The 21,630-nt window shown below is 45.1% G+C and overlaps 1 protein-coding gene across 1 annotated transcript in view; it reads left to right on the top strand.

Moving 5' to 3' along the window:
* The window catches only part of lrrc9 (leucine rich repeat containing 9), a gene marked incomplete at both ends in the record, with an annotated part of 76,473 nt that overhangs the window by 33,152 nt on the left and 21,691 nt on the right, over positions 1-21,630 (top strand). The window contains 10 exons of the mRNA XM_084311177.1: positions 4,692-4,817; positions 11,751-11,891; positions 14,444-14,621; positions 14,986-15,203; positions 16,224-16,343; positions 16,507-16,637; positions 16,805-16,913; positions 17,009-17,148; positions 17,891-18,027; positions 18,905-19,122. Coding sequence (XP_084167303.1) covers positions 4,692-4,817; positions 11,751-11,891; positions 14,444-14,621; positions 14,986-15,203; positions 16,224-16,343; positions 16,507-16,637; positions 16,805-16,913; positions 17,009-17,148; positions 17,891-18,027; positions 18,905-19,122 — 1,518 coding nt within the window. The remainder of the gene's footprint in view (positions 1-4,691; positions 4,818-11,750; positions 11,892-14,443; positions 14,622-14,985; positions 15,204-16,223; positions 16,344-16,506; positions 16,638-16,804; positions 16,914-17,008; positions 17,149-17,890; positions 18,028-18,904; positions 19,123-21,630) is intronic.

A 21,630-nucleotide genomic window follows, 5' to 3' on the forward strand; every position in this document is an offset into this window, starting at 1 on the left:
CCATTATAACAATATAGCATTGTGGCTAGAAGCTAACGTTAGCTCACGCTACTTAGCCAGCACGAAACTGATGATATCGCGAGCTATCAGTAGTTAGATAACATTAGAGACAACGCTGTGTGTATTAAACAAAGGTGAATAGATGACTGGGCCATTTTGTTTAATGCTTGTTAAGTTGAAAGAGGAACTCTGAGCTAACAGGGTCTGAATCCTGATAGCTCACGTTAGCCAGCTGCTCATGCAATCGGTAATGCTAGCAGAATGAATGGATGTAAACTTTATTTAACATATTGCATATGGGTACAATACAATACGGCTCAATACAAACAATTGTTAAGGGAATGCAGACTGTTGTAGCTTGGACTGGGGTCCTTATAACAATAACTTGACAACACATGGTAGCTGAAGCTATTATTTGGGACACGGAGCTCTGTCCCAAACACACACACTGTTGTCACCGGAAGGGCACGCAGATGGTATCTACTGCGCATGGGCGTTTTCGCAACAACTGCTCCGTGCTGACTACACGCTGTTGTCGAAGCGTTTTTTTTGCGTATCTCCAAACGCAAACACAATTTTGCGTTTCAGCCGTATCCACAAAAAAACGCCAAAAAACGCATTTCTGTGTAGATAGGACATCAAACGTCGTCAAAAACGTATAAAAAAACGCCAGGAATACACTAGTCTAACCATAGCCTAACAAGACACCAGATACCGTTCCTCCAAGCCGCCTGGGAGAACGACAAGAAGCCGCTTTTTTATTTTTATTTTCCTACAGAAAAGACAAAAATACGGACATGGGTCCCATGCGACACGGCTGAGGGAAAACAACACCCCGTCAACCATACTTCATAAGAGGGGACGGGGAGCGACGTACCCTATGACGGGGGGAAAACCATGACTCAACAGACCATTATCGGCGAGGAGTCAGGGAACTCCCTAAACAATACCCTGTCAACCTGCTCCATAAAGGAGGGGACGGGGAACCCCCAGAGAGACTTCCCACGTGAGCAATAGATTGAAAAGACATATTGCAACATTGAGCTATGTAACAATTGGACTAGGACTCTCCGAGGAGGAGGCTCTGAAAACTCTGAGGAGGCTCCCTCACTGAGAGGGAGGCTCTGAACTCACAGAGGAGGCTCTGAACTCCCTGAGGAGTAGACTCTGAAAAACTCCCTGAGGAGGAGGCTCTGACCCAATACACACACTACCAGTAGGGAGCAGAGCAGAAGAACAAAACGTCTCTACTGCGTTGCATCACCCACCAAGCTCAATACACATACAACAGAGCAGAACTTCTTTTTAAGTTCTACTCACCTTGACAATCTGAGGAGGAGGCTCTGAAACTCTGAGGAGGCTCCCTCACTGGGAGGGAGGGTCTGAACTCACAGGAGGCTCTGAAACTCCCAGAGGAGGAGGCTCTGAACCCCCTGAGGAGGAGGTCCACAACATGGAGCCTGAATAACCCACGGAAGTTTTTTCTTTTTTTCTTTTTTTTACTTTATTTTTTAGCGTTTATCGCTTTCCTGGTCAAGCATGACCGACAGTTGCAGGGTGAAACGGGAGAGAGAGCAGGGGGAGACATTCGGCAAATGACGGCGGGTCCGGGAATCGAACTCGGAGTCAACCAGATCCGTGACGCAGCACGGAGTCCCGCGCGAGCGCGGTAACATGGTGTGCTACTGGAGCACTCCCCCCCCCCCCCCCCCCCCACGGAAGTCTTACCAATAGAAACGCGCCCAGTGACGTACTCTATGCCGGGGGAATTTCCGTGGTCCACCGCCCAATATGGCATGGGACCAGGAAACTCCCTCCCCCCCCTACCCTGTAACGCGCTGATCCAGCAACGTGACAGGAAGCCCGAAGGACAGGGGGGTTTAACACCTGACCAATCAGAAAAAGGGGAGGAAGGTTTTACCAGTTCACCCCCTTATGACCCCTCACCCCTGATACAATGTAATGACAAAGTAGAGCCATGACACCAGTCACAGCATGCTACATGAAGCGTTAACAGCTTCACACAGACTCATGTGCGAAACCTGCCATCTGAATTTTTCAAGGAAGAAAAACACAGACCCAGTACCAGAGCTTACACATGTGACTTCTGTAGGCCAACACCTAACCCAGTTGTGGATCTTAACGACACACACAACCCTCCATCACAACAAAAAAGGCAAAAGTACACTCTCACTACCGTAAGAGGAACGCCGTTTTTCATAACGAGAGAAGACACAAGTCCTCGATTAAGTACTGGCCACAGGCCTTGCTAAGTCCACATGATAGCGACCAAAACAATCTTTTCCCTAGGAATTTTTTTCCCCCCAAGCAGGAGCACAACCCCAGCAGAAGCTGAGGGATTACACTGTATCCCCACAAACATAGTGAAACAATATATTGTAAACAAAAACATGTTTGAGAGGAGGGGGGGAAGCCCCAGGGAAACCGGGGGGATCACCCCTCACCACCTTACCCTTGATACGACTGTTAATATGTGAACATGCCACCTGTTTATTGTCATCACAGGCTGAGAGAAGGACTCACCCCTCGATCATATGTCACTAAGCATAGTTTTGCAGGGTTATTAACCCAGCTAGTTGTGAGCTCAACTACGTTAACTAACGTTACATGAACACACAATTTCTCATCACAACCAAACCAGTTCATTTTTACTCACGTAAAAAACAACGCCGATTTTCTAGGTAGAGAGAAACTATACCAGCGACAAGACAATTCACACACAACACATGTCATATCCCATATTCAATGTACAGTTTCTACGTCAAATGTATATACTCCCTTTTCTTGACTCCTTCTGTATCACAAACAGTACTGTATTTGCAAATCTGGTATGTCATAAATGTATAGATGTAGCAGTACTGACTATCTGTATGTCATGTATGTCATATATGTCCTGATGAATTGAAAATGGGGGACCCTGATGTAAACAAGACGAAAGTCTTTCTCTGGTCTGCATCCCCTTAACAATTGTGTGTATTGAGCTGTACTGTATTGTACCCATTCTGCAATCTGTTAATAAAGTTTTCAATCAATCAATCAATCAAATGTAGTGAAGCAACATAAGTTTTGGAAAAAACATCGTTATTACAAAACATTTAGAAGGGAAGGAAGGAAGAGGCGTTAAGTGTCCAGAGGACCCTTACCTACACCATGAACGCAGGCTGAGAGGACTGCAAACACTGGTCTCCACGTTGACGAAAGTCCTCGCTGGCGGGGCAAAGAAGCTAGACGCCCCCTTCCAACAGCCGATCACGGTGTAGGGCCGACTACATCCTCTGTCAAAGATGACGTCTTGTCAGAGTGTTATGGCCTGCTATTCTCACGGCTAATGTTCAACGGTGTAGCATAAGCTAACAGCCAACTCAGGCCGACTGGTAGCAACAAGCTAACGTCCCTAGCCTAGTGAACGCAACGAGCTAGTGCCGCAGCTAACAGCTAACTGGCTAACAGGTAGCTCACCCAGCTAGCACGCAAGCTAAGCAGCTATCACCGAACTTCACACGAGAGAACACAATAAAGCCAACACTTCAGACAGCCGCCGTCTGATCCTCATCCTTAGAGAGAAGAGAAAAAGAAGTCAACACAGTTTCCAGAACGGTGATTAACAGATATACAGCGGTATCGGCACAATTCCCTCATGGGCTGCAGCCGAATTGAGTGTGGAGCTTCCGATAATGAAACACCAAACCCACTTTCCTCGTGTTTAGGGTAGCTTTCAACTTGAAAGATGGGGCCTTCACGTGACAGAGACAAATCCGCTCGTCCAAAGACCCGGGGTTTTTTTTTTTTTTTACTTTATTTTTTAGCATTTATCGCTTTCCTGGTCAAGCATGACCGACAGTTGCAGGGTGAAACGGGAGAGAGAGCAGGGGGAGACATTCGGCAAATGACGGCGGGTCCGGGAATCGAACTCGGAGTCAACCAGATCCGTGACGCAGCACGGAGTCCCGCGCGAGCGCGGTAACATGGTGTGCTACTGGAGCACCCCAAGACCCGGGGTTTTAACCACAGATCTTGGTCACGGCCCACTAGATTGACTACCGTGGGCTTCAAACCAGGACCCTCTCTCTGCCGTCTAAGAGGCAGAAAAAGGGTACTAGTCTGGGGCCGGCTTTCGTAAATCGTGCAGCTAATCCCCTCATAGCAACACAACTGGCGCTTCGCATAGCAAAATCATCACTCACCCAGAGAGGCAGCTCGCTTCTCACAACAGCCGTCGCCTCCTGCACAGTCCAGTGGAGGTCAGAATGATCATCATCTTCCAGACACCCCAGTGGCGAAGACTTTATCGCCGTATTTTCTCGAAAATAGTGAGAGAGAAAACAAAGATATAATGTCAACGTAGCTCCTTCATCTTCTACTTTCTTCAAAAAATCCATCAAACTTCAAAGTGGTGTAAACAGGCACTTAACGTGGTGAAAATTGAAGAAGGAGCTGATGGTATGGCCACACCCCTGATTATGTAGGTAGCGGATGGGGGTGTGGCCAGACAGATGATGGTATGTAAAGGTACATGTGAGAATTTATTTCAGTTCAATACTGGATATGAAGAGTATTTCAATAGACGCTGAGCAGAGCTATGCGATATATAACTGGTGTGATGCCATTAAAAGGCCTGAGTGCCTTAGATGGAATAGGCTTAATATGCTTATATGCTGTGTTTCTTGCAGCCTGCAGCCATCAGGATGACCATACTGGGCCGTATCATGACCCTCACACACCTGGACAATGTGTTGGTAACAGAGGAGGAGGCTGCTGTTGCTGTGAAGATGATGGCTGGCTCCAGAATTAACCAGGTAAGAGAAATACTGATCACTTAACTCTTTGGGTGTAAGGGCTGCGTGTGTGTGGGTCATGAGCAGATAATAGGGACTCTCTAAGTTATCTGTGTATGAATAACCACTAAACTGTTTACGCAGACATTAACACAATCTGCACCAGAAACGAGTTAACTCGTTATTCCCCGCCATGCGTTCAGCACCAGAAACTAGTCAACTCGTTTTTGGGATCGTTATTTCGTTTATTCGCTATATCTATTCATAATTCATAGCTGCAGCCTCTGGTATACCCTTCAGACCCTGTCTGAGCTGGCAGACGGTCAACACCGCCCTCTACTGCCATGCGGAGCTATTGCATCTCATTGGAAATGAGCTGGTGTGTTTTAGGAGCCGATCTGAGCCGGGCGGGCGGGGTTTAAATACTCAGGCGAGCCAGTTCTATACAACGATGGCATCGAACAGTAACCCCGCCCGCCCTACCATATGTAACGGTCGGTAGTGTGGTACGGACCTCCACAAGCAGTATTTGGAATGGCGATGAGATAATTTATTTAGATTATTTCTTTTGCATTACATCAGATACAAGGTAAGAACACTATATATAAATTTGATCGTTGATCTGAGATTTATTTCTACCGCGATCACAGTTATCTGTGTGTAAGTGTATGTGCTTATTACCGTTGACTGCGGGGGGGGCTATGACGGTCATTTCATGTGTGCACAACGAGATATAATAATGATAATCTAGCGTTGATTTCAGGATGATTAGATAATCAGCCGAAAAATTACAACGTGATGACTGGATTACAGTAAAATGCCTTTTTCTCGTCTTTTTCCTGGAATTACTCAAAAGCACCCAAACCATACTCTATTCAAAACGGTATAAAATGGAAATGTACGGATGAAAAAACAATCTGTTTCGGGCATGTTGACTGGAAGCAACTCACTGACAGTCGACAGCGTTATTAGACCCATAGATATAATATTAGGTATATTTTAAGCACTCGCAAATGTCACAGTCTAAAACTATATCCATTGAATAAAGACCTGGCTTGCTGCTGGCGGTCAATGTGTTAAGGAGAAGGGGGAAAATAAACAACAAAAAACAACCTTTACAGGTGGAAGCCTCAAAGTGAGTATTTAAGAAAATAAGTAAAGTCCAAAAAACAGGACGACACTCATTAAAGAGGTATTGTAGAAAAGTAAATAAGCCACAAAGGCAACTCCTAAAAACAGAGTTTATATTGAAAACATAAAACAATAAACCTCCACCAAGGGAGTTTATGTGCAAAGGACAGTTCCAAAAGAACACAAGAAAACACTACCATAAAGGGCTCAGCCTCTATAAAATAAAGTGTAAAATAAACCAGTAGCCCAAAACAACTATGGCTACAAAGAAGGCTAAATGCTGAATAGGGCAGCACTACACTTTAATATAATAAGCCTGACCAAAAGGATAGCCAACACAAGCAAATGAAAAAGCAGTTGACACTGCGATCTCCAAACTTAAATAGACTCAGCTTTGCCATAGGCACAGCTGCACTGAATCAGGTGCAATCAAGCCCACACACCTGCGACCCATGAGGCAATCAACCACAGATGCCAGTGATTAACAGCTATCCCTCACAGGAGACGAAATAGACAGCTGTCCCTCACAGAAAGGAAAAATAAAGCAAAAACCATGACATTGGGCGCCATACCCGAGTATAGTCGGGTTATCTCGCCAACCGTTGAGCGCCAAAACCAGAGTATACTTTGATATTTTCCTTTAATCCCAGTTCTATACGGTCAGCCGGAGCCCTCTAGGTGTCCCTGGCTCATCTGCCTACGTTGGAATTGCAATGGCGATCGAATCTCACCAGGTGGCAGTATCGCCTACCTTTTGAACTGGAATGGCTTGGTGTGGATACACCTATTCTCTTTTTTTTGTTGCAAGGGCTCCTCCTCCTCGGAGACAGACCGACACATCGATCGCCTCGAGATTATTTTGCCTGAAGCCTATTTCCCGTATAGACGGGTATAGACATATACACGGGTAATCGCGATGGCGATGCGATCACTGGGAATTATTCTTTTTGGAATACCTTCTGGCTAAGGTAAGGTATATTCTATGTCTATTTTACCGAACCTGAAACATGTTTTTGTAACGATCACAGTGTCGTGTTTTACCGGACGTAAAACATGCTCGACAAACACGATCGCAGTTTCTAGTTGAAACGACCCCCCCACCCGCCATGATGATTTTGTGAAGGCACATGTACGTGGTATATACCCTTGATTTGGGAGTATTTAGGGTTTCAGGCGATCAACCAGAACGATTTGGGCTTATTGCATATATCTCGCAATCTATGGAAAAAGACTGGATTATTTTGGAAATGGGCGATGTTTAGCGTGTAATAAACTACAAACTACAGTGTGTAGAAATGTCAGTAATGGACTATGAACAATGTCTGTCAAATGAGCCATACTATTGTCTCCATAGCTATAATACAGAACACACGATGAGTCTGCAAACATCGCTAAAATGGTCAATAACATTGGCGCCATTGAGTACAGATGGGGAAAGGGCATGGCCACCAAAGTGTTAATAGGGAGGTGTAGTCTGACGTCACTTGGGACCGTGCGGTCGGTCCACCCGTTTCGGGATTTATCATTGGGGAAATAGATTATCAGCTATTGTAACAATTCTGCCTCATGGACATTGGCAAGCTTTCCATTTTTTTGCACAAAATGAGTTCCCTTCTACCACTAACATTGTTGTTTTGCATTTTTGGTTGAAATAAAGGTAGTTATATAATTTGTCGTTAAAAAAATAACTACACTTACAGTACTGGCAGTAGCACGCCTGTCGTTCAGCGCTGTCGCCTAATACACGTCACAGCCAGCTGATAAAAAGCTAGCTAATTAACGTTAACGTTACCTAGCTAAACGTACTAGACGTTAGCAATGTCTACTGTCGTGTCCATAAGTTCCCTGGCAGAATACTTTGTTGGTGAGGACAAAAGGATACAAAGAGGAGAGAACCATTTTAAATCGGGGAATGTAGAGGAGTTTCGGGAATGCACCATGCCGGCTACCAAGCTAGCTAGCTACTAACGTTACGTAAAAAACAATAACGTTACAAACTATACACACAATATGTACAATGAAACAATGATTTACATTACTATATTTACAATGATTTAATATGCAGCGAAATAACGTGCGTTGTCTCGATTCGTCTCACGTCCACCGTCGCCGCCATCTTGTCCACTGCCGCCATCTTGTCCATGCGCATACCGCTCGCTCTGGTCGCGTTTCTTCATGCACACTCTGTCTGTGTGCCCCGTGGATTTGCAGAAGCTACACCAGACAGTCTTTGTGCAGTTACCTTTCCGATGGCCTTTTTCTCCGCATCGCCAACACGCCAGCTCCGTCGTGGGCATGGTCTTCTCCCTCGGCGTCGCTCGGGCCTTCAGCACCTTCTCTCTCCCCTCCGCGGCGGCTGGGTGGATATCTTCTGGGGCCTCGAAATTTCGTAACTTGGCCTTGAACTTTCCCAGCGCCATGTCCGCTGAACCGTGTGTTACCAGGAGTGTGAACGGTTTGTACAGCTCCGGTAGTCCCCTCATCACCATCGCCATCATTAGCCCATCGCTTGGTGCTTCTCCTGCACTCTTCTCCCACCCTCCAGAACATTTACAACAAGCGGTGCAGGGGGAAGGCTAAGAGAATCATCAAGGACTCCAGCCACCCGAACAACTGCCTCTTTGAACTGCTGCGGTCAGGCAAGCGATACCGGAGTCTTAAGGCGAGCACAGAAAGACTCAAAGGAAGCTTCTATCCCCAGGCCATCAGGCTGCTCAACGAACAATAAACACTATGCAACAACCATCAAATGCACACAGCACACACATCCACACGCACACACTCACTTTAAACAAACAACTCACTGCAGCACCCACTTTACACACTTTAGAACACCTAAACACACTTTACACTTTATATTTATTTATTGGTAAAGGATTTGCACTACAACTCGTACACCTTACTGTAAATTGTCCCTAAATTGTACCTCATCCCATTTCTGCTCTGCACTATATAGTATTGTATATTAGTACATTGCATAGTATATTGTATGGTAACTCAGTTACTTCTATTCTGCATCGAACATTGTACATATGTCTATACTGAACACTGTGACCTCTATTTTTACTTCTATTTTACATGCTATACTATTTTATTTCATACTTATCTTGTCTAACACAGTCTCTGGAGCGTAACAGTAAGAAGCATTTTGTATAAAAGTATTCTGTACTTCTGTATGTCAACTATTAAAGAAACTTGAAACTTGAAACTCTTCAACGTCGTAATGATCTGCTCAGCTCTGATGACGTATTCGGTCACAGTCTCGGTGTGCCCCTTCTTCAGTGCTGTTAGTGTTATGTAGAGGGACACGACTCGGGGTCTTCCTTGCCCGATATAATGTTCTCTCAACACTTCCAGGCTTTCTCGGCCTTTGTCCTTAGTGTCGCGGAATATCAGCCCCAAGCTTGTGTCGTCGAGTAGTGGTGCTAACTCACAGTATGCGTCTGCATTATGCTTGTCCAGGGCTTGTGCTTCCGCCGTCAGGTCTCCCGTGGGGGCCGTCAAGATCGTCGTCTTCAGTCCCACACCGTGCATGCAGCATAACATGCGCTCTTCCCAGAGCTCATAGTCCTCTGCCTTTCCATTGAATGAGGGCCATTTGCTCCTTCCCTTGGTCGCCATCCTCCTTTTTGATGGTAGGCGTAGCTTTAGCTCTGTTGGTATAGCCTTTGGCCACGCGGTGCTCCCGGCGCTAAACTAGCCTATACTTCAGCTAAACTTGCTACCCTTATTATTTCGCCCCTGCGTGATCTGGGCCCATAACCTGTTGACAGAACTGGCTATGGGGCAACAATAATATGTTCATGAGGCATGGTTTCTACCTTTAGCCTTTAATCGGCGTGGTTTATTATTTACATTTCACAACAGCAGCACATGAGATCTCTCCGTGAGAGGTAGGTGGGAGTCGGCATCAGCTTATTATACCCTCTACCTGGCGGTAACATTAACAGCTCCGCCTATAGCGCCCTCCAGTGGAAACAGTTATGCCTAGTTAGACAGTTACTCAGTTACTAGCAATCATATATAACCTCTAACTTTAACAAACAAACATCTGGAATTTACTATTCAATGAGCAGAAATAAGAAAAAAGTAAAATTGTAATTAGTTTAATTACAGCAACCAACACTGTCTATAGCTAATTTCACTGTTTATAACAACTGCAGGGGGTGCATTTGTATATAACTCGCCCATTTATACAGTCAACAGCTGCAAAAAGAATTCTGATTGTATACAAGTCAATAGGAAAATGACCCAACTTCTCGATTTCTTAATCTTTATGCTTTCTTTCTTTATGAGTTTATGCCTGGTCTCAATCGCTAGTTCCAAGTCTTCTTCGAGTCAAATATATGAAAAAACTTTTAGCAGCATCTCTGACTAGTGCCTTTTTTTGTGTGTCTTTCCCTCTCTGACCACCCTTTCTCTTCATGGAGGATTATCTAGATACAAACATCCATCTGACATGCCCGCGCAGGCGCGCTGGGTGACAACAGACAAGTTAACTCATTCCTGCCTGCGGAACGTATATTAGAGAGCACATCTCCGCGCAACTAGAAACACTTATACTGACCGTAGCCTGCTTCGGATTTCAGTGGCCTGACTGCGGGCAACAAAATAATATAATATACAAATAAATAAAATTAAAAACATTGCCAGTCTGGTCTGTAGTGGTTCTCAACTGGTCTAGCCTCGGGACCCAACATTTTCCTTAGTCATTAAGTCGCGACCCAAATTTTTTAACCACTATGATTTCTTTCAAAATTTCTTTTTTTGCAGTAATACACAATCTTTCATGCACTGTTAAAAACATGAAATAAACACAAAAAAGTGCAACAAAAGTGCAACTAGGGCTAAAAACCCAATGAAATACAATTATAATAAATAATATGCTTCTTAGCTGATTTCTTAGCTTAACATAACATTCCTAAGTTTGGGGGAACTAATGGGATAACTGGGGTTGCAACAAAAGTGCAACTAGGGCTAAAAACCCAATGAAATAAAATAATAATAATAATAAATAAGTATGCTTCATATCAGACTTCTTAGCTTAACATAACAGACCTACAGTAAGTTTGGGGGAACTAATGGGATAACTGGGGTTGCAACAAAAGTGCAACTAGGGCTAAAAACACAATGAAATAAAATAATAATAAATAATATATCCTTCTTAGCAGACTTCTTAGCTTAACATCCCAGGGAACTAATGGGATAACTGGGGATGTTGTTTGTTCCTGACAAGAGTCTCAAAGTCTGGGGTAATGGTAGACAAAGCAACTCTGAGGTCATGCTCAATGTCCAATCTGTTCCTCTGCTTTGTCTTCAGCTGGACCAGAGCTGAGAAGCCACTTTCACAAAGATAGGTAGTGCAAAAAAATCACAACTGAAAACCCATCTGTTCAAACTCGCATATTCACTATAACCTGTGTCACTGTCCTATACCCCCTGCTGTTTGTTTGTTTTGTTATTTTAACTTCACTGTTTTATACTTCCTGTTGTTTGTTTTGTTTTTAACCTCGACTTTTAACTGCCTTGCTCTGTTTTTTTCCTTGTGATTTGTAAGGTGACCTTGGGTGTCATGAAAGGCGCCACCAAATAAAATAATTTATTATTATTATGGATGGCTGGATGAATGGATGGATGGATGGATAAAAGCCAAAAAATGTCATTCACATTCAAACTGGAACTGGAAGTATAGAAACAATGTAATATCATTCAGGGTATTTAATTGACTCATTATGAAAATGATATGTAATATTCTCCAAATCAGGATGCAGTGTATGATGTCCACTGTAACTCAATCAGACCTGTTGTCCACTCTGGCCACAGGCATGTCTTCTGGCCCACTCCCGTACAGACGGTGAGCGTCCTCGCAGGCTCAGCCTGCTGTCAGCAGCTCAGCTTCTCTGTCAACTCAGCCCCTCACCGTGGGACCTCAGTGGAGACCCGGAGCCAGGCTGGACTGCAAAGGTAAATCACGTTCAGAGCCAGACGTATTCAGCTTCAAAACAATATGGGATTGTTAATGTTGGGCCAACCATACAGGAGTAATAACAGATCATAATGGGTGTAGGAGCCATTATGATGGTGGCATATTATTTATTATTATTTGTAATATTATTATTGGACACCTGGTGGTGGGTTTTAGATTAGACAGCACTGGTCATGTATTTAGGGTGTCACAGGTGCAGTGATTGGTTAGGACACAGGTAGTGAGGAGCACACCGTTCTTACCAGCAGCTCAGCAGCCAGAAGCAGAAAGAGATATAAAATAAATAAAGAATAACATATACCGGTAATCCCTACAGAACCCACACTGGCATTAATGGAATGTACAACTGCAACTTCAGCAATAAATACACCTAAACCTGGAATCACAACTGGACATCCATCTTTGCTGTGTCTACTGCGTAAGATCACTCCCTACCATGCCTGTGAAGTAACGGGCAAGAGAAAACAGGACATGGAACACAAAAATTGCCGTTACAATGGGTTTAGATTACCTGGCCTACCTAGATTACCTGGCCTCCACTCCACTCTTCCCCAACTCTTCTCCCTCCTGTCCCCTGGCCTCTGCTCCACCCATCAGCCCCAGCTCCTGTCCCCTGGCCTCTGCCCCACCCATCCCCAGCTCTTCTCCCTCCTGTCCCCTGGCCTCTGCTCCACCCATCAGCCCCAGCTCCTGTCCCCTGGCCTCTGCCCCACCCATCCCCAGCTCTTCTCCCGCCTGTCCCCTGGCCTCTGCTCCACCCATCAGCCCCAGCTCCTGTCCCCTGGCCTCTGCTCCACCCATCAGCCCCAGCTCCTGTCCCCTGGCCTCTGCTCCACCCATCAGCCCCAGCTCCTGTCCCCTGGTCTCTGCTCCACCCATCAGCCCCAGCTCCTGTCCCCTGGTCTCTGCTCCACCCATCAGCCCCAGCTCCTGTCCCCTGGCCTCTGCCCCACCCATCCCCAGCTCTTCTCCCCCCTGTCCCCTGTCTCCTGTCCGCTGTTCCACCCATCAACCCCAGCTCCTCTCCCTCCTGTCCCCTGGCCTCTGCTCCACCCATCAGCCCCAGCTCTTCTCCCTCCTGTTCCCCAATGGTGTATTGAGCTTCCTACCAAAGTCAGGACTGCAGAGTCTCTCTTCATCTTTCACAAGAGACACCTGCAAGGAATGCTTCATCCTCACTCCCCTCCACCTCACTCCCCCTCTCCCCTCCACCTCACTACCTGTCTCCCCTCCCTCATTGCTCCACTTGCACTTGATCTTGTTCAATTAGATCTTGCTATTAAAAAATAACCAAACCCTTCCACTTTATTCTTGTGCTTACTGCTTAGACACTGTTAACTTGCTCTTAGTCTTACTACTGTTCTTTTTGGCTGCTTGTGATGTTGATAATACTAGAATTTTAGCTCACTCTACTGGGTTGCTCCTGACAAGAGTGCCTGCTTAAAATGTAAATGTAAAATGTATATTTTGTACAAAAGTAATAATAGATTTTTTTTTGTATTTTATTTTTTTATTATTTTTTAAACAAACATATAAACAAACATGACAACACACGATAAGATATACAAGCATTAATTGTCAGGGCACATCCAATGAGATCACCTTTTAGTTAGTTGTCTTATATAAGATATACCCATAATACCTGTTATCTAAAAAAAAACCTACACACATATGCTCAGCTCGAACCCCCCCCTCCCGGACCCCACCTTGAGAAGTACCTCCACTATCCCTCGCACCTAACCAGACACTACCATTATAAGCTAGCTTTTATTCTCTCCACCACTTCTAACCACATTGACATTTTGGATTCATTGAGACCCAGAATTCTTGCTGTAGATATTTCATGGTAAATTACATCGAGATATGTAAGAAACCAGACTTTACGGCAAATTTTTTCCGGTTGAAACCAGCGTGATGCGATCAGCTTTTTGGCTACTGTGATACCCGATAAAACCAATCTCTTTAGCTGTGGATTCACTGCAAACTCAAAAACATCATTCAATAGTAATACCGAGGGGTGTACAGGTATATTCCAAGATACGAGTTTTGATATTTGTTGGGTCACATCTTTCCAGAATGCCTTAACTGGTGAGCAGTCCCAATACATGTGCATAAATGTCCCTTAGTAATAATAGATTTATCTACATACTAAATACGCAATTTGTCTGATTCTGATCCTGTATGTTTTTCAGAAAACGCTGTTCCTGGTGGACATATTTTGGGGCATATTTTCCATGACATTGTTGCATGATACTAAACGATCATCATATGGCTGAATAACATGCATGCAAGTTATGTGACTGATAGCTATATCCCTCTGGGAGAGAGATTTACAGGCTTCGTATTTGTGGCAGACTTAGTCATTAGCAGGTTCCACACATGAGAAATTACACGTATTGATCCTTTATAATTGTTATTCATGATAACAATTCTGAGATGTTTCAATGCACATAATACCCGACACACAATACATCTCAAACACTGAATGCGTTAATGCACATTTTATTAATCAACGTACTCTGACCACCAGATCACAGCCTTGAACTTAGACAGCCAGAGGCTCTCCAGGCTGGCCAACCTGGACAAGCTGGTCAATCTGCGCTGGGCTTCCTTCAACAACAATGACATCTCTAAGGTGGAGGACCTGGACAACTGCCTGAAACTGGAGGAGCTGTCTCTCAACGACAACTGTATCACCAAGCTGGATGGTTAGTCTGACACACAGACAAATTGGTAAAAGTCAACATGGCTAATAAAAATACTAGTAATAATAATAATAATAATAATAATAATAATAATAATAATAATAATAATAATAATAATAATAATAATAATAATAATAATAATAATAATAATAATAATAATAATAATAATAATAATAATACGGTTTGGATGGGAATATTATATGTACCTCACTAGAGTGGCTTCCCTGCTTAACCCTCCCCCTCTCTCTCTCTCTCTCTCTCTCTCTCTCTCTCTCTCTCTCTCTCTCTCTCTCTCTCTCTCTCTCTCTCTCTCTCTCTATGTCTCTATGTCTCCATGATGCAACCCCCCCCTCTGTGGTTCCTGTAGGGTTGTCCCATCTACACTGCCTGACCAGACTGAGTCTGAATGGGAACCGGTTGTCGTGTCTGGAGGCCTCGGTCCTGGAGCTGCCCAGCCTGCACTTCCTGTCTGTGGAGAACAACTGCATCGGCTCCCTGGATGGCCTCCAGAGGGCTCGCTCCCTCTTTGAGCTCTACATAGGGAACAACCTTGTCGTCACCACGCGGGACATCTACTATCTGAAGGTGGTTAAAGACGAGCACTTCAATACAATGTCACAGCACAGGAACACCTTACCCACAGCCGTAAAATAATGTGAATCCCTACCCTCCTTCAAAACTGCTCTCAAAGAGCACCTACGGGTGGCTGCAATTCGAAACTGGCCCCGGTAAATGTTCAATCCCCCCCAGCACCCACCCACCCAACCCCCTCCAATGTACAGTTTCTTCCCCTTCTTTTTTTTATCCACTTTTTCTCCTTATTTTTCTATTTTTCTCCCATCCCAATTTCGTGATTCCAATTCTTCCCTCCCCTGTCTTGAACGTTGCTAGACTATGCCTCCCACTGGTCGGCTGTAGTGAGGATAGAAGCCTTGCATCACGTATCCCCTCCGGTACACGAGGAGGCAGCCTGTCGCATCTTTTCACCGCAGCAGCTCGAACTCTCAGTGGCGAGGAGTAATGCGTGGGAGGCTCACGCTGCCCCCGATACTTCCTGTTTCTGCTGTACAGGCGTCACCCAACCGACCTGTAGGAGTCGCTGTCCACAACGTCCAATCCCCACCCACCGGCTTTCCCACCCTCTAACACTGCCAATTGTGTTAGTATGACGACGGCTAAGCCGGTAGCAACGCCGAGAGCTGGGCTCAATACCAGTATCTCCTGCGTTAGTGGCAAGCGCATTGCCCACTGCGCCACTCAGCCGCCCAGTTTCTTCCCCTTCTAATGTATCTAATTTTTTTTTATGATTGCTTTCTCTTAAACAGTACTGTATATTTGTATGTCTTATAATATGTCATAAATGTCTTGATGAATTGAAAATGGGGGACCCTGATGTAAACAAGACGAAAGTCTTTCAGGTCTGCATCCTCTTAACAATTGTTGTATTGAGTACTGCGTACTGTATTGTACCCATTCTGTAATCTGTTAATAAAGTTTTCAATCAATCTATCAATCAATGTGAGCCCCCATAGAGGGATTTAAAATTAACCCACTGATTTCAGTGCAGTCCCAGGCGATTTACCCGAACCTTTTTCTTCTCCTCAGGGATTGACACACCTCATCATTCTCGATCTTTACGGGAATGGAGTGGAGAAAATGGAAAACTATCGTATATATGTGGTGTTCCAGCTGCCCTCTCTGGAAACACTGGACGGGATCGCAGTGGTATGTAACCGGTAATCACAACCAGTCTGGTTGGGCGGATATTGTAGGAGAGAGAGAGAGAGAGAGAGAGGAGAGAGAGAGAGAGAGAGAGAGAGAGAGAGAGAGAGAGAGAGAGAGAGAGAGAGAGAGAATATATATATGATGGAACTGTTTTTTTCTGCAGGAAGTAACCGAGCGTGAGAATGCAAATTATGTGTTTGGGGGACGACTGAATGCTGACATGGTGGCAGAGAAACTGGGCCATTCTAACTACTCAGACATCACCAGCCTCACCGTGCAGTTCTCCTCCCTGAGGTAATCCACTGGCCCAACAGGCAACCACACATTATACAAAAGCGTTGAAATAAAGGTTATTACAAATGATTGTCGTGCCATACAAAATCCACCAGTAATATTGTAGCAAGCCTTACTCAAACAGAGAGACGAAGCTAAGGAAACACTATCTTCCTCTTCTTCCACAGAATGGTGGATTTGTCTCCGGTTGACCTGTTCCACAAACTGTGCAGCGTCAACTTGGAGCACAACAAACTCACCTCCTTCTCCGGCCTGATCCACCTGCCTAACATTAAGGCAATCAAGGCTAAATTATTCCAAACACATTCCAAATAAAGGAGTGTATGAAAAGTTTTCATCTGTTGTTTTATTTCTCGATTTCTCCTTCACAGGTTCTGTGTTTGAATTATAACCACATCGAGTCCATCCTGCCCAGACAGAGGCCTCAGGCCCACCAGACCAACAGACAGATGCTGTACCACAAAGTAATCTCCAGTGGCTACGGCAAGCAGTCCCCAGCCAAGGGCAGCAGGTAGCATCACAGATTCCCTTTTCCATAAGCGGTTTGGAAACGTACTTCTCTTCCAGACAGAACTGCGCTCAGCCTCTTTGGCGCGTTCTGCATTTTTCTTTTGCAGTCATGTATGAAATATTGACTTTGAGTTGAATTTACATATTTGAACCAATAGGTGGCAGCATTAACCTGTGTCCTACTTTCTCTGGGCAAAGTTCAAACACCTGCTCCTTGTTCACAGGAAATCTCTGCCTCTCACTAAAAGACCTAATACAATAAGTAGTAAAGGGTGCATAAAAATGCATGGATGTATAGCAGTCCTATTTCCTATTTTTGAAAAAGGTTTTGAAAATGTTATGCAATATCCCACCTGGATTTTGGTATTTTTTTCCTTTATTTCCTTATGTATCTTTTTTTTTGTATTGTTACAGAATGGAAAATACCATACCATTTCTCTATTGTCGGATGAGCAATAGCAAGTAGAACTGATGAGCATTACATTGACTGTCAAGCCTTTGTGTGTGTGTGTGTGGGGGGGGGGGGGGCAGCTGTGATTGCCTGTGAGTCGCTGTGCACCTGTGAGGTCCGGCCCGCTAAATGAGACCGTGGGAGGAGATAGAGCCGCGTTCATTCAGCACCGAGAGAGAGAGAGAGAGAGAGAGAGAGAGAGAGAGAGAGAGAGAGAGAGAGAGAGAGAGAGAGAGAGGGAGAGAGAGAGAACGCTTAGAGAAACGCTCCCATTCTTGTGACTGTGTTTAAGGGAAGCGGGGCCTGTGGACAGCCTGGAGCCACTGATGGGCAGCCTGGAGGTCCTGCATTTGAGCTACAATGGCATCTCCAGTCTGGGCAATCTGCAGCTCAGCAGGCTCACCAATCTGAAAGCACTCTTCCTTAAAGGTGCGTACCGCCACCCACCCCCACCCCCACTCCCACCTCCCCAACCGCTACAAAGGCTGTGAAAAGGCCAGTGTGGAGAGAACTTGTGAAAAGTGCAGTATACACACAGAGAGTCTCCTTTTAGACCTTAGGTCAGGTGGGAGATGAGGCTTGGGAGAAAAGAAATAGCAACCCCCCCTCCCCCCACTACACACACCCCCCAACTGCTCTTGATGGCGTTTGATAGTGTTTTTCTATAGCGGAGCGATTTTTGCGTCCCACCAAGCTGACCTGACTATATCTGGCCTCTTTGTTTATTGACCGTTCAAAGATGTCTCTGTTTAGTCTGGACACTCGTCACAAAGGCCGACCTCAAACGCCTTACAAGTTGTTTGGAATTACCTTATTTATTTATTTATTCTTTATATGTGACGTTTTTAACACTATTTAGGTCATGTAACTTTGACTTGATTCTTTTCTATATTTCACAAATACTGGACTCTCCCGATTTAGTTCAACACATTCTACTTGATTGAAGTGCAAAACTGTATTTTGTTTCCTCTCATGATGAATGGACTGCATTTATATATAGCGCTTTTATCCAAATCTCTTTACGACTTATGCCTCACATTCACCCATTCACTCACACACTGACGGCGGAGGCAACCCTGCAAGGTGCCTGTCTGCTTACCCGGAGCAGTTAGGGGTTAAGTGTCTTGCTCAGGTACACCTCGACACACTGCCCGGGAGGAGCAGGAATTTAACCTGCAACCTTCTGATTACCAGACGACCACTCTACACCTCCACTTGAGCCACTGACGTCCCATTTCTCATTCTGTTTGAGCTGGGTTTTCCCTCCAGATGTGACGATCACAATGACGAGTGCGTCTGTGTCCAGGTAATGAGATCAGCCAGGTGGAGGGCTTGGAGGGGCTGAGTCGCCTCAGGGAGCTGGCTCTGGACAGGAACAGGATCAAGGCTCTGGGAGAAAACTCCTTCACGTCCCAAAGCGCCCTGCTGGAGCTCCACCTGTCGGAGAACCGCCTCCGGGAGCTGAACCACCTCCAGTCGCTCGGCGAGCTCAGCAGGCTGTTCCTCGACATGAACAAGATACAGGTAACAGCAGCGCCAGGGGTGTAAAAAGTACCCAAAAATTATACTTAAGTGAAAGTATGGGTACCGTCTCAAACTCTTACTCGAGTATCTGGCTAAAAAAACACGAGTAAAAGTCAAACAGTTTCTACTTTTAAATGTACTTAAGTGTACTCAAAAGTAAAAGTAAAAACGTTCATCCTCTTCATCACTCGTACTATCGTTTGTGGCCATCTTCTGTAGCTTGTCACTTCTGATAGCAGGTGTTTAATCAAAGATCCCCGCTTTCTAGTCTTGCACAAGGACCAATCAGCATGGGTATGTGCGGGTTCATTTTCCATTGATGGGGATTTGATTGGCTGTTTTTAAATAAAGTGTGGCCTCAGGATTAATAACATTAATGTTAGTTCGGCCAGAGAAATAAATATACTAATTCAAATTGTTGGACCTTTTTTAATTAGTATATTTATTTCTCTGGCCGAACTAACTAACACAATTGGCAGTGTTAGCGGGTGGGAAGCCGGCGGGGTATGTGTCCTGCTCGCGTAAAGATTTTCCCCAACTCACTTTCAGTTCCGCGTTCGGGTTCCGCGATCTGATTGGCCACTGACGTTTCTCTCAGCGTCAATCGCGTTACGCCTAGATCACTGGTTAAGCTTGGCGACTCTTTCGAAGTCGCTCTCTTTCGAAGTTGGTTAAAGCCCAACCTCTAGGTTAAACCCTACTGATCAATTATGGGTAGTTTACATCATTGGTATATAATTTCATTATTTATTTTTTTCCATTTGACACCGGAAATGCCACTCTGAAAGAGTTAAAAAGGTCCACGCACGAATAACATGCACGCGCGAATCAAAAAAGCTTATCAAACGCCGACGTCACAACAGGTGTGGCTTGCATATTAATGAGCCAAATCTAATGTTGCTTTTCCACTCAAATAAAGTACTCAGTTTGTCTCCGTGTGGGGAGGCAGGGCTGCTGATGATCAGCATGAGAGCTCCAGAAATGACACGTGAAAAACTGCAGACCACTGATTGGTCAGAAGAGAGACACGGTGACGTCACTGTTTGGGGAGTCTGAACGAAAACAGAACGCCGCCATCTTTGATGTCTCGCGTAGGATGTCTTTTGTATGTTTGCAGCAAGAAACAAGTGCAATAAAAAAGGATACAGTCACCGTGTATTCTGCCTCATTTATTGATGAAACAAAACAGACATCAACACAATTTGCCACCGAGCGGAGAGTTTAGTCTGACAAAAAGATCGCTGATTAGTTACGCTTGTTGGGGGTTAGGGACGTAACGTTAGTTAGCCTAATGCTAACGTTAGCAGATAGACACGAGAGGCTATCTGTGTAGAATAGACACAATGAGGTAACGTTAGCGTTAGCATAATAGACACAACGAGAGTCTGGTTAATGTTGTTATTGATTGATTGAATGAAAACTGTGTTTTACTCTGGCTTGCCAAGCTCATCATAGCCCCTTTCGTGACTGATGCACCGAGTGAAGCTTGTGGACTCTACAACAGCGGCGGCCGCAGGGCGCCGGAGCCCGCAGCGCTAGTTAGCTCATAGCTATCGTGTAACACTAGCCTTTGCGGGCTCGGGCGCCCTGCGGCTGCCGTCGCGTCCATGGGCCCCCCGGCAGGGCACCCGTGGGGACGGGTCGGGGTGTACAGAGAGGAGAGAACCATTTTGGGTCGGCCGTTCATGCCGGCCAGCAAGCCGGATGTCGGGATATGTTGTTAGCACAATAGCTACCAAGCTAAGCTATGTTATCTACTAACGTTATAAACACTATGTGTACAACGACACAATGATTTACATTATTACAAATGTGGTTGTGGCTTTTACAAATAGTGGTTAGCTTTAGAGATGGATGGATGGCTATAATCACGGAGCAATAGTGAGGTGAAACAGATACATTTCCATTCGGCTAGTAGTAGCAAGCATATATCTATGGTAGCAAGGCTCTCTGCCTGCCACTAGCTGTGTGACTCTCAGCGCCCCCTGGTGAGCCCCCTGGTAACCAATACCTGTTGTGACGACATTACACGTGCACGTTATAAACCATTGATTAAAATATGCATGTGCATGTTGATTGTGTTGGGCAGACAAAATGTTTTGATAACGCTAAAACTGGGTCAATTTCAATACTTATTTTTTCCCTTCTTCATGAAAGCCACTGTTGGCCTAGTCCACATTGTTTATTGAACAAAAATACAACGTGGAGGTTGACCTTTAAGGTTAGAGTTTGTCGTGGTCTATCGCCCTGCTCTAAAGACAAACTCTAACCTTAACCAACTTCGAAAGAGAGCGACTTCGAAAGAGTCGCCAAGCTTAACCAGTATACTAGAAGGCTGTTAGAGGCAGAACTAGGCGTAACGCGATTGGCGCTGAGAGAAACGTCAGTGGCCAATCAGATCGCGGAACCCGAACGCGGAACTGAAAGTGGGTTGGGAAAAATCTTTACGCATCCTGGTCGCTGTAAACTGCGGCTCCTACTGGTCGGTTGGGGCGCCTGTTCAGCAGG

This window comes from Notolepis coatsorum, assembly GCF_963971535.1.
Source record: "Notolepis coatsorum genome assembly, chromosome: 3".
NCBI classification, from domain to species: Eukaryota; Metazoa; Chordata; class Actinopteri; order Aulopiformes; family Paralepididae; genus Notolepis; species Notolepis coatsorum.